The 14,134-nt window shown below is 39.8% G+C and overlaps 1 protein-coding gene across 1 annotated transcript in view; it reads right to left on the bottom strand.

Annotated features, from left to right (window-relative positions):
• Positions 1–14,134, bottom strand: part of DNAH11 (dynein axonemal heavy chain 11) — a 396,815-nt gene that overhangs the window by 327,407 nt on the left and 55,274 nt on the right. Inside the window, exons 15-20 of the mRNA XM_017871552.1 lie at positions 10,961–11,293; positions 10,159–10,413; positions 9,910–10,079; positions 9,474–9,696; positions 4,542–4,658; positions 4,341–4,427 (exon numbers count right to left, since the gene is read on the bottom strand). Of these exons, the coding sequence (XP_017727041.1) occupies positions 4,341–4,427; positions 4,542–4,658; positions 9,474–9,696; positions 9,910–10,079; positions 10,159–10,413; positions 10,961–11,293 (1,185 nt within the window). The remainder of the gene's footprint in view (positions 1–4,340; positions 4,428–4,541; positions 4,659–9,473; positions 9,697–9,909; positions 10,080–10,158; positions 10,414–10,960; positions 11,294–14,134) is intronic.

Raw genomic sequence — 14,134 nt, 5'->3', positions numbered from 1 at the left:
CCACTGCTCTCTTCAAAGCTGTCAGACAGAGTCATTTGCGTCTGCAGAGGTTCCTGCTGCTTTTTTTGTTGTTGTTGTTTAGCTGTGCCCTGTCCCCAGAGGTGGAGTCTACAGAGACAGGCAGGCTTCCTTGAGCTGCTGTGAGCTCCACCCAGTTCGAGCTTCCCAGCAGCTTTGTTTACCTACTTAAGCCTCAGCAATGGCGGGCGCCCCTCCCCCAGCCTCGCTGCTGCCTTGCGGTTAGATCACAGACTGCTGTGCTAGCAATGAGGGAGGCTCCGTGGCCGTGGCACCCTCCTGGCCAGGTGTGGGATACAATCTCCTGGTGTGCCCGTTTGCTCAAAGCGCAGTATTGGGGTGGGAGTCACCCGATTCTCCAGGTGTTGTGTGTCTCAGTTCCCCTGGCTAGGAAAAGGGACTCCCTTCCCCCTTGCGCTTCCCAGGTGAGGCGATGCCTTGCCCTGCTTCAGCTCTCGCTGGTCAGGCTGTAGCAGCTGACTAGCACCGATTGTCCGGCACTCCCTAGTGAGATGACCCCAGTACCTCAGTTGAAAATGCAGAAATCACCGGTCTTCTGTGTCGCTCGCGCTGGGAGTTGGAGACGGGAGCTGTTCCCATTTGGCCATCTTGCTCCGCCCCTCACAACTTGCATTTTTCATTTCCATAAGTATCTGGCCGTTTTTCAAATTCAAGTGATCACTGTTGATAGCCTCAAAACTGAGAACTTGCTCATTTTTTTCAATATTATCTTTTATTTCCTTCTAATATCTAAAGCTTTGTATGGATCCATATCTGTGGTTTATTTCAACTGACTCTTAGGCATAATGGTGTGTTTATTGTTTTATCATGGACTCATATTTGACTGAACTTAATCTGTTGGACTCCCTAAAGAGACTGAATGAGAGTGCTTTTTTCCAGAGATGATTTAGGTTTGCTTCTACTAGTTGCTAGGAAGATACTTGTAACCATTTCAATTTCCTGGCTTAGAAATTCCTTAATCATAGGGGTAGTATAAAACTGGACCATAGACCCTTGTGAGAACAGGAATATGTTAACAAACTCCCAGAGCATCGTTTTCTGTTTTTTTCACCCTACTCTGAGCATTAGTGAAGACCCATAGAGACTCATAGGCTTCCTTTGCAGGCTGCAGACCTTCCCTAGCTCACTCGCCAATGAGGGTATCACCCTTAAGAACATCTTCTATTTCTTCATGAGAAACTTAATCTCATAGTTCTAGACTTCTGATATTTTCATTTTCACTACAGCAGCACAGGCTTCTGCATTTGCCTCTACTTTCTCTTGTCCTTTAGAGATTTGTCTTATGTTCTTGTGAGCTCAGCAATAGATTAAAAATCATACATTTGTGAATATGTGTTCAGCATCTGTTTTGTGAAAGAGGGCTTTTCAAAATGTCTGGTCTACCATAATCTCCAAAGTCAATATCCTTTTGATTTATCTTTAATCATTTTTTTCCTATTATGTATACTAATTCCATTATTCCTAGAAATATATACCCAGTTATGGCCGGGCACAGTGGCTCACGCTTATATTCCCAGCACGTTGGGAGGCTGAGACAGGCAGATCACTGGAGGTCAGGAGTTCAAGACCAGTCTGGCCAACAGGGTGAAACCCCATCTCTACTAAAAATACAAAAATTATCCAGGTGTGGTGATGCGTGCCTGTCTGTGGTCCCAGCTACTTGGGACGTTGAGGCAGGAGAATCACTTGAACCTGGGAGGCAAAGGTTGTAGTGAGCTGAGATCATGCCACCATACTCCAGCCTGGGCAACAGAGCAAGACTCTGTCAAACAAAGAAAAGGAAAGGAAAAGGAAAGGAAGAAATATCCAGTTATGTTAATTCAGCTGGTTATTATACGGTTACTATATCTTTGGCTGTGAAGAAATGGTAGCACTTTACCAGGGAGCCTCATTTTAAAGGGAGGGATTCACTGCACTGTTCCCCTTATTTGTGGAAAGTCAGTGGTTTCTGTCTTGTGGATTGAGATGCCTTCAGTACCGGGGTCCACTATACCAACCCAGAGCAAGAGTACATATGCCTTTCGCTGAGTCTAACTAGATTAACATTAGATATGTCTGCTGAACAAACACACCAACAACATGACTTTAAGAAAAAGTTCACCCAGCCCTACTACATTCAAAATATTCCTGTAGTTACAAGCATAAGCATCTCTTTTAAATATGTAACTATATGCTGTTATAGTATAGCAGGAACATGATAAAATTCAATAAATAACTGTAGTAAATGTTTACATACAGCATGTTGGTTAGTCAAGTAAAAACGTTTCCCCATCCACAATCTGTTCAGACCACCTGCAATTTAGACATAATCTTTAAAAAATAAAAAATAAAACCAAGTATATTAGCATACTCTAACCTACTCCCTTTTCAATGAATATGTTAACCAATTTTCTTCTGCCAAGTGAAAGAGGCAACATGATGCTATAGAATGGTGTTTTCTGAATAAGTTTAAAGCAATTAAATCTAAATTCAACCCAAAATTTCGAAAGAGAGGTAAGGGCTCTGTCAGCTGCACCCGGCGAAGGAGTTAAGACTATCTCCAGCATGAAGTGAAATCAGGGTGACAGGCTAGATGAGCAATGCAGAAAGGTGCGTAGCTCCTAAATCTAAACTTCACACAACTATTTTCTTATTTTGGTTGCTAGGTAAAGTTCCTAGAGAAACAAAGACACCATTTTTCTAACAAAATTTTAAAACATCTTTTCAAGTGTTCTGTGAATTACTTACCATTTGGATTCTTTGCGCACCATATTCATTCTTATAGTCAACTATAATAAAGTACAGTTGTTCATTATAAAGTAAGATTGAATGACTCAACAATCTTCATGTCCAGGGTTAAGTATAAGTTATGGGCTTCCTTGACTATGGTTAAAAGTTATAAGCAAAAGAATCACAAGAGAAGGGGTATAGTGTTTAAAATTTCTGATAAAAAAAAAGAAAAGTTTAGCTAGCCAGAATGTTAATCCTACTTCTGTCACTTACTAACAGAAATCTGTAAGGAATTACTTAATTATACAAACCTTTTTTTTTTTTTTTTTTGAGATGAAGTCTTGCTCTGTCACCACGCTGGAGTACAGTGGCGTAATCTCGGCTCACTGCAACCTCCGCCTCCCAGGTTCAAGCGACTCTCCTGCCTCAGTCTCCTGAGTGGTTGGAATTACAGGAACCCACCACCACGCCCGGCTAATTTTTTTTTTTTAATATGTATTTTAGTAGATACAGGGTTTCACCATGTTGGCCAGGATGGTCTTGATCTCCTGACCTTGTGATATGCCTGCCTCGAGTTCCAGAGTGCCTGGGTTACAGGTGTGAGCCAATGTACCCGGCCACAAGCTTGTTTTTTTATTTGAAATAGGAAAAGTAATACAAGCCATATCATAAGGAGACTGTGAGAATTTAAAAGAAATAATGTAAGTGATATGCTTAACAAAATTCTTGACATATATTAAGGACTCAAAAAATAGTAGTAGTTGTTACTCTCTCTAGTATGATTACTATGATGATTGTAATGGTTAATACCAAGTGTCAACTTGATTGGATTGAAGGATACAAAGTATTGTTCCTGGGTGTGTCTGTGCCAGGTGTTGCCAAAGGAGATTAACAACTGAGTCAGTAGACTGGGAGAGGCAGACTCACCCTCAATCTGGGCAGGCACCATCTAATCAGCTGCCAGCACAGCTAGGATAAAAGCAGGCAGAGGAACGTGGAAGGCCTAGACTGGCTGAGTCTTCTGGCCTCCATCTTTCTCCCATGCTAGATGCTTCCTGTCCTCGAACATTTGACTCCAAGTTCTTCAGCTTTTGGTCTCTTGGACCTACACCAGGGACTTGCTAGGGACTCTGGGGCCTTTGGCCACAGACTGAAGGCTGCAATGTTGGCTTCCCTACTTTTGAGATTTTGGGACTCAAAGCAGCTTCCCTGTTCCTCAGCTTGCAGATAGCCTACTGTGGGACTTCCCCTTGTGATGGTGTGAGTCATCACACCAGTTTATTAAGGAGTAATATATACATCTATATATACATTATATATATACAGTAATATATACATCTTTCATATATACATCTATCCTATTAGTCCTGTCCCTCTGGAGAACCCTAATACAATGATGATGATGGTTTTGGGAGGCATGATTTGAAATACAATACAATTTACTTAAGGGGAAATTGCTTAGAACTGGGTTTTAAATAAATCAATTCCTATTACAACAAAATAAAGAAAAATGTGGCAGTATTTTGTGTCTAAACTTCCATTTTTTAAAGTAGCTATTTTAAGGCACACAGGATATTTGAGATCTGTATTACCTTATCAAGCGCTGTGTATGGATTTTCTGCATTAAATCCAAGAGGGGCATAGCGTCTGAATCTCTCTCTGAACTCGGCCTGCTTTCCCTGATCAGTGAAAAAAAAAAAAAACAAAAAAAAAAAAACAAAGTGAATTTCAAACAAATACTTCAATTATCCTTGTAAAACCTTTCTTAAAGCAAAACTTGGTAACTAGCTTACGTCAAACAAAATACATTTTTTCCTTATAAGAGTGACTTCCACATTATGGAGAGGCGAGACTTCCTGTCTGACAGTTGCTGCGATCTTTTTGGTAGTTTCCCATCTTTCAGGTAATTCCTGCAAAAGCAAAGGTATAAATGAGAAATTACTTCAATTCCTAAAACAAATCAACCCTATAGGATTAAATTACTCTAATTTCTTTCTTTTTTTCCCCCCCTTGAGACGAGGTCTGGCTCTATCCCCTAGGCTGGAGTGCACTGGCATGGTCTCAGCTCACTTAAACCTTCGCCTCCCAGGCTCAAGTAATCCTCCCAGCTCAGCCTCCCCAGTAGCTGGAACTACAGGCACGTACCACCATGCCCGGATAATTTTCATATTTTTTGTAGAGACAGGGTTTCAGCATGTTGTCCGGGCCGGTCTTGAACTAGTGAATTCAAGCAATTCACCTGCCTCTGGCTCCCAAAGTGCTGGGATTACAGGCATGAGCCACCACGCCCAGGTAAATGATTCTAATTTCTTTACACTAACCCACGACATCTCTTCATTCTTATATAATGAGTTTATTAAAAGAAAAAAAAAGGATGAAAGTGATGAAAAGGCTGAGAACCAGGGCTGCAGTACAGGCTGATTCACTGGCACTGCTGGGTTCAGAACTCCAAAACATGTACCAGAACTGTTTTCATCTCAGAATCCATGGAAATCTTTTTAAAATAAACACAAATCTCCCAATTGCTTTGCTGCTGTGGGAATAAAATTAAAGTGCTCTGGAAATGCACTTTGTTGCAAATGACTTTGTTGATCTCTAACAACTAGAAATGGAAGCCAGCCGTATTTAGTAATTTAGCAAGTGAAAAAAAGATGCTTTGAAAATGCTGGGGCAAGGATGAAAATGTGAATCAATCTCATCCTCAGCTTTTCTCTAGCTCCCAAAGCTCTGTACATTCTCCTTCTTGTTGGAGAGTTTGAGGATTGAGGTTGGGTTTATTTTAGGGGACTAGGAGTTTTTAAAGGGAGAAGAGGCAAAGGGAAGAAAGGTGAATTCCTACTCTATGTAGGACAAGAGACACAATAAATAGTTCAGGTACCCACTCAACTCTGCTCTCCCTGCCTACAATGCAAATAGGACAAAATCAAGTTATTTTCTTTGAGGAGCCATGCATGGGGCATAATTACTGTTGAAAAGCATTCCTTGTGTCCCAACTAACAAAGTACTGTTCCTGTGGGTCATCTCCTGGGACACTGAAATTGTTTTGTCATACAAAACCACCCAGAGTGATGGAACTCTACCTGTGTAGCTGAAGTGCAAAACTCAAAGGTTCTAAAGACTATTTTGTAATCCTCAATAAATATTTGATGAATGATTCAGTAACTGCCAATTATGAAGAACGCACTGTGCTAAGTCTAAATACTATTTGTGTGGTGAGCAGGGTGCTAAAAAGGCAAAACACATTCTCTGACTTAAATTGTTTTATAATCTGTCACAGTGAGCAGGAGGCACACACAGTAACTATTCTACACAACAGAATGTGTTAACTATCAGGATGTCTATGTGTTATGGAATCAAAACAGCTGGGAGACAATATGGTGACATGAAAGGAATACCAAACTAGCTCAGGAAACAAGGGACCTGGGCTCTAAACCCCCTTGTCCTTCCCTCTTGTGGCTTCTCATCAAAACTCTGCATTTTCCCTCTGTACAGAGTCTCACTTTGCATTTCCAATTCCATTCCATGGAACCTAAGTTATTCCATGGAGTCCCTCAGAGGCCGTGGCTGGGAAGCCAGGAAGTAGTTACATCCATGAGCTCAGGCCCCCTTATCCCTCTTCAAACACAGCAAATCTGCTTTATATTTGGGGATTCCAAACAAGTTTTACTTGATAAAAATAAATTTTCTTGAAAACCAAAAGATCAGATGATCTCCAAAGCCTCTTGAAGTCAGATGATCCACTCAAGGAGGAGGTAACATTGAAACTGAGGCTCAACAAAATGACCAGGTTTCAACAGGCAGAGATTAGGGTGAGATCCCTTGAGGTATGACAACCAATACAGGATAGTGTGAGTGTGTGAGCTCTTATGGAAGCTGGACAGCATTCGGGAAGTTAGGGGCAGTTAGTGAACGTTTCTGAACAGAAAAGGGACTGGATAAGTCCTGCAGATTAGAATATTCATCTTGTTTCAGAGTATATTGTGGGTGGGTGTGAGGAGGAATGGGATGCATTAAAGAGCTATTGCTGTGAGGTGAGAAGTAACAAGAGCTGAATTAAAGTGGGTGTAACAGCAATGAAAAGAGGCAAAAAACTGAAGAGATGCTCCACGAAGAGAAAGATCATCTTGCTGGTGGTGAGTCCCCATGACTTTAAGGAAGTAATACTTTAATTCTTAATAGGCACAGCCAGACTTTAGGGTGTTTTCACACAGAACTAAGCATAGACAAGTATTTGGAAAATGTTATGACTTCTCATAATAATAAAGGAGAAACTGAAAGTAACTATCACTTGCAGTTGCTTAAATTAAAATAAAATTGGGCCCCTTACCCTCCAAATACACCACATACCACCTATGAATCTTATTTTTCCTCCTGACAAGTCTAAATTACTGACACACAGCTAAAATTGTATCCTGCTTCTGAAATGTTGAAAAGCCTAATACTTTCAAATACTACCATCACCTGAAGGAGTGAACCAAACTTTTATAATACAAATTCTGGAGGCCATATCTAAACTTCCCTCATCAATTACTTATGTTATGACTACTTTCTCTATGATATATAGTTTAAGGTTCAACATCTGATTCAAGGAATATATAAATCTTCCTAGAAACAAGAAATATTTATAGTTGCTTCTACTGGAACTGTTTTATCTCTTGGTCTTGTTATGTATCTATCTGTCTAGAATTTGTCATCTTGCTCTATGTCTAACTGGCTTGCAAGCTATAAGGGCAGTTTTATACTTAAATAGAATTTAACAATTCACATACAGTAATTCTCATAGTCTCTATAGTCAAGAGAGCACTTGTAAATACCCTGCTGCATTTAATCCTCACAAAGCAAAATGACAGAATATAAAACAAAACAGCCACTGTGAAAAATAGCTTGGCAATGGCTCAAAAAGTTAAATATAGAATTACCAGATTACCCAGCAGTTCCACTCCTAAGTGTACTGAAAAGAATTGAAAACAGATACTCAAATAAATACACACGAATATTCACAGCAGCACTATTGACAATAGCCCAAAGATGGAAACAACCCAAATGTCCATTGACAGATGAGTGGATAAGCCAATGGTGGTATGGACATACAATGGAATGTTATTCAGCCATAAAAAGAAATGAAGTACCAATACATGCTACAGTGTGAATGAACCTGGAAAACGTTATACCAAGTGAAAGAAGCCTAACAAAATAGGTCACATATTGTATGATTCCATCTATAGGAAATATCTAGAGTAAGTGAACCTATAAAGGCAGAAATAGATTGGCAATTGCCAAGGGTTGGTGGGTAGGGCTTGGCAGGGCTTGGCAGGGCATGGGGGAGGATAATGGGGAGAGACAGAGAAGTGGTATGGGATTTCTTTCTGGGAGTGATGAAAATTTCTGGAACTAGATAGAGGTGGTAGTTACACAATATTGTACTAAATTGTACATTTTATAATGGTTACTTTTATATGTTATCTGAATAGTAAATTTCACCTCAATAAAAAAAGAAGAAAACAGAAATTGATGGGAGCGAGTATAGAGAAATTGTTTAAATGAGGGATCGAGGCATATTTTACCAAAAGGAAGTGTGGTCTCAGACATTAACAAACTTGTCAAGGCAAGCAGAAAAGATGAACTCATACAGTACTTCAAAACAAATCTAAATTTGAGTTCTGTGCTCTGACTACTAAACTAGATCAACTAGAATCCAGTGAAAGCTTTCTGGTTAATGCGTCCACTGATCACACTTGCAAAATTCAAGCACATATGTGTACACACACACACACACACACACACACACACACACAATCTATAAAATATCAACATTGGCATACGAAAAGAACCTCAATTGTGAGACTGTGGTTCATGGTTTCAGTTATAATTAAAGAAACTTTGTTGTTAAAAAGCCCCCAAATCTTTCCACAGCATGGAAACAGGTGGATGGCATAGAAATCTGTTTAGAAAACACAGTGATTTCCCCATCCAAATTGAGTTTCATTTACTTATTACTATTATTGTGAGACACAGTCTCACTCTGTCCCCATGCTAGAGTGCAGTGGTGTGATCTTAGCTCACTGCAGCCTTCACCCTCCCAAGTTCAAATGATTCTCCTGCCTCAGCCTCCTGAGTAGCTGGACTATAGGTGCGTGTCACCACGCCCAGCTAATTTTTGTATTTTTAGTAGAGATGGGGTTTCACTATGTTGGCGAGGCTGGTCTTGAACTCTGGACCTCAGGTGATCTGCCTGCCTCAGCCTCTCACAGTGCTGGGATTACAGGTGTGAGCCACCATGGCTCGCCTATTTATTCTTTATTAACGTGTCCATGATATGTTTGCAAGACTAGGATGCTTCTTGACTGACAGGTAGTTTTTTTCAACGAAAAAAAAAGTATGGATATATTTCATATGCGAAAATGATGGTAAAACTGAACTCAAAAAAACAACTCATAGGTTCTTTACAATCTACATTCTTTCTAATAAGAAGCAGTGGAGCACAGTGGTTAAGAGTATTTTGTCATAAAACACACTTAGAGTGTTGGCTGGCTTTACTATTTGTGTGACCTTGAGAAAGTTATTAAATCTCCTTAAGTATCAGATTATTAATTTGTACACTGAAAACATCCAATGTGTACAGTATAGATTGTTGTAAGGACATCATAAGGGAGTACATGTAAAGTACTTTAATAAAAGAGATGCTCAGTTTATGGTAATTACGATTATTTCACCTCTGCACTTACCTCTAGCTGAATATAGACTTGCTCAGGCATCTTCTGGCCATAGCTTTCCAAGAGGGTGATGGTTTCTTTTAGAGGTTCAAAGAGTTCATCAGTAGCTCTCTGTCGGCTTCTTACGGCCAGAATATTCCCCATGATGTCAACTAAACCATCATGATCACCTTCATTTAATTCTCTTTGAAGTCCTGCATCTGTCTCCTTTATAAATTCTTGTAGCTCATTCAGACTATTAAATATATATGTACATACACAAAAAATAAGTTTATTAAAACATTTAGTATAAGACTTCTGAGTGAATCGCATTTTCATTATGTACCTGATTAAATGTTATTTATCTCTATCATGAAATTGGCAACATTAATACTCTTAAAAGTAACATCTCAGTTTTAGAAAGCAGTTTAGAAAGTTATAATTCCAAATACCAAAGTACAAAGGCTACCTGTCAATGACAAATCTCAAAAGATGCTCCTGAAACATCCAGCTCCATTTCTTAATTATGGTTAACAAGCTCACTTTGAAAGGCTTCATGTCCACCTTGAACCAACTATCAAACACTCTGAAGTCATCAAATTTGCTCATCTGAACGTACAAAGCTTCATAAATGTCGATCTGTAGTTAGAAAAAAATTAACTAGAACAACTCAATGAAAAGCCAGTTCACTGCATTAAATGCTAAGGGTTTTCCTTACCTGTTCTTTGAATTGCTCGAGAGTTGGTGGTTGTTTGGGAATGTCTTCATTTGCACGAGCATCCATTTCATCAGAAGATACAGCGTGGCCATACAAGAGAAAATGCTTCATAAACTCAGCTCGATCATCCACCCAGAGGTAAGCATGGGTCTCCAGGGTGTTTCTGAAATCTAAGACTTTGTTGATGACATTCGACACTCTGTTCATGATCTCCTGCCTGACCTCTGCCAGGCCTAACATGTTATCCATATCATTCTAAATGAGAGGAAAACACAGCACTTATTCAAACCAACCTTGCTTTATCAATTATCCGCAACATAACATTACCAAGGTAATTCTTCAAAGGGAAAGTAGTTAGAAAATTAAAATCATGTTGCTTTTTCCAACTTCTTTTTTCCCTGTGCTTACCATTATTCTAATTTGTTCTGGGTTTTGTTTTCTGGTGATTTTTGGGTTTTTTTTTTCAGACAGGGTTTTGCCTTGTCGCTCAAGCTACAGTGCACTGGCTTTATCACAGCTCACTGCAGCCTCTAACTCCTGGGCTCAAGAAATCCTCCTGCCTGAGCTTCCTGAGTAACTGGGGCTACAAGTGCATGCCACCACACCCAGCTAATTTTCTAATGTTTTGTACAGACGGTCTTGCTATGCTGCTTAGGCTGGTCTTGAACTCTTGGGCTCAAGCAATCCTCTTGCCTCAGCCTCACAAAGTTCTGGGATTCCAGGCATGAGCTACCACACCCAGCCACAATTTGTTTTTGAATCATTAATATAAAAGCTAAATACCCATTAACTAAGAAAATACCTGATAATTTTTAATTTCCAGGTGTGTTGCTATTCGGTTCATCTCGGCAGACATTCTAAAACTATTGCATAACACTTCTTCTACCAGATCATAGAAGCCATCCCCAGCCTCTCTGTCTAGAGAAGGTTTAAACACAATCTCAGGAGGCAACAACATCATTTGTGCTTGAAAAAATGGTGCTGGTTTCAACTGTTTCTCTGTATTCTTCAGAAAGAAGTCTAAGTCGTGCATTATAGCCTGAAAAAAGCCTTCCACCACAATGTCATCAATGAATTCTACATAAATTTTCCAGTTATCCAGAGAGGGATCAGCTTTGAAGAGCTTCCTATTTTCCTAGAAACAGACGAGTATTAGTAGATGAATATAAACAAATAATTAGAATAAAAATTAAAACTTTCCATTTAAATAGTTTGTAAAAGAAGAGACTGCATTTTTGTGCACAAGACAGGAACATTCAAATACTAAGTTGCAGAACCTTAAGCTAGATGTCAAAGATCTAAGCAGGAATTAGAACATTAAGTTCACACATGAAATACATTCAAAAGTCATTTTTTCAAGGAAAGTTCTCTATGAAGATTGCTATCTTCAGATGCAGGCAGGAAATACACTAGTTCCCAATGAATTCTAGACATATCGGACCCGGGCTCTAGTTCTTGCTCTGTCACTAACTCTGTGTCCTTAGACTTTGCCTTTCAGGGCCTTCCCTATACATAAAGAGATCTGTCGAACTGGTCCTTCAGAGAACATTATTCTGGAACATCTGAAGATTATCAAGTCAGGAAAGTACTATGTACTCTATGCCATTCTTGGAGACTCACAATGTATGTATTCTATGAAAGTCCATTGAGGCTATTATTAAAAAGTCAAAAATAACAGATGCTGGTGAGGTTGCACAGAGAAAGGAATGTTTATATACTTTTTGTAGCAGTGTTAATTAGTTCAACCACTGTGGAAGACAGTGTGAAAATTCCTCAAAGACCCAAAAACAGAAATATCACTTGACCCAGCAATCCCATCACTGGGTATACACCAAAAGGGATATAAATCATTCTATTATAAAGACACACACATGTATGTTCACTGCAGCACTATTCACAGTAGCAAAGACATGGAATCAACCTAAGTGCCTATCAATGATACACTGGATAAAGAAAATGTGGTACATGTACACCACGGAATACTAACTAGCCATAAAAAAATGAGATCATGTCCTTTGCAGGAACATGGATGGAGCTGGAGGTCATTATACTCAGCAAACTAATGCAGGAGCAGAAAACCAAATACTGCATTTTCTCACTTATAAGTGGGAGCTAAATGATGAGAACACATGGACCCATAGAGGGGAACAACACGCACTGGGATCTCTAAAGGAGGATGGAGGTTGGAAGGAGGGAGAGGATCAGGAAAAATAATTAATGGGTACTAGGCTTAATACCCGGGTGATAAAATAATCTGTACACCAAACCTTCATGACACAAGTTTACCTATCTAACAAACCTGCACATATTCCCCTGAACTTAAAAGTTTATTTTATTTTACTTTTTACTTTTACTCTACTTTAACTCCATTAAATGTGGTTTAGCCCAATTGTTTTCAGACCTTGTTTAAGCACAAATATTTTGTTTCTATGTATGTATGTATTTATTTTGCAAACCATCTGTAATAAGCAACCTGTGGAATAGACCCAGTTTGGAAAACATTGGACTGGGGAAGTTCTAAGCTCCCTTCTTCCATCAACAATACGAGATTCTTGCACCTTAGTGTCTCCCAAGAGTTTGGGCTACATTACGGACAAGTCAGTTGGGGCAAAACAGGACCTGAAGGCAGAGGTGTGGTTAAAGATGACTACAGGCTGAGCACGTGGTGCATGGCCCAGAGACACAGGTTTCAAAAGGTCAGGTGGGCAGCAAAGTTGATTCCAGAGAGGCTATCTGAGTGGCTAAACTAGTCTATACAGATCAGACAGCAGATCCCCAAGGGAGGTACTGTAGCACAGAGCAAAGGAGACATTGGAATAAGATCTGATTATAAGGTGGACTATACTCTGTTTTGATTATTCTTTACTATGGATATATGATCCAAGATGCAAAGGTGTATGCTTTAAGCAAGAATCGGAACTAGAAAGGTGAGTATAGATTCTAGTAAGGCAGGGCAAAGATGAGAGAATCCTAGCCTTCAAACAAATTTAAGAACTGCTCCTTCTCAGGAATGCTGTGTTGCCCATCAGCCAGGTGGAACCATTCAAATCTGGGTAATCATGTGACATGCACACCTGGAATTGTGCAGTACACATCCTAGGAAGTATACACAGCTGCCCTGGCCCCTATGTAGGCACTAAAAGGGAAAAGTATAGATCTTACAGCTAAAGAAAAATCCTTAGAGACCATCATCTTAAAGACATTATTTTTGACTCTGTGTCCTCACCCAAATCTAATTTGAATTGTAATCCCCACGTGTTGGGAGAGTTGCTTGGTGGAAGGTGATTGTATCATGGGGACGGACTCCCTGCCCCAATCCCCTGCTTGCTGTTCTCATGATAGAATTCTCATGAGATCTGGTTGTTTGATAAGTGCATGTTTCTTCCCCTTTTCTCTCTCTCCTGCCACCATGTAAGATGGACCTTGTTTCCCCTTTGCCTTCTGCCATGATTGTAAGTTTCCTGAGGTCTCCCCAGCCATATGGAACTGTGAGTCAATTAAATCTCTTTTCTTCAAAAATGACCCTGTCTCAGGTAGTTCTTTTTTTTCACAGCAGTGTGAAAACAGACTAACACAGACATGAAAACAAAGACCTAATACACATTCAGCTTCACACTAGTAGGAAGTTAACAGCTGAGCTAGGACTAGAAACCAGCCCTCTTAACCTCCCAGAGTATGGCCTTTCCCATCATGTCACAGTCATATACACTTTTTCATACCAAGAGATCCACTTTATATCACTACAGTCACATTGATGAGAAATGCTGTATCTTCAGCACACTAGGATAAAGGGAGCAAAAGGAAGAGAAAGGAGAGCTTTAGACAACTGAATGATCACTCCGGTCCCTTCCAGACCCAATATTCCATGGTCCTGTTCCTCTCTTCTCTCCATCTTTAACTTTGACTCCAGACCACTCGCTGACATCCCACTGACCAGAAAACATGTAAAAGGCAGAACTGACTCACCCTTGGCCAT

This window comes from Rhinopithecus bieti, unplaced genomic scaffold (genome assembly GCF_001698545.2).
Source record: "Rhinopithecus bieti isolate Rb0 unplaced genomic scaffold, ASM169854v2 scaffold_5882, whole genome shotgun sequence".
Lineage (NCBI taxonomy): Eukaryota > Metazoa > Chordata > Mammalia > Primates > Cercopithecidae > Rhinopithecus > Rhinopithecus bieti.
The sequence above is the reverse complement of the archived record's forward strand: the minus strand, read 5'-3'. Positions and strand labels throughout refer to the sequence as shown.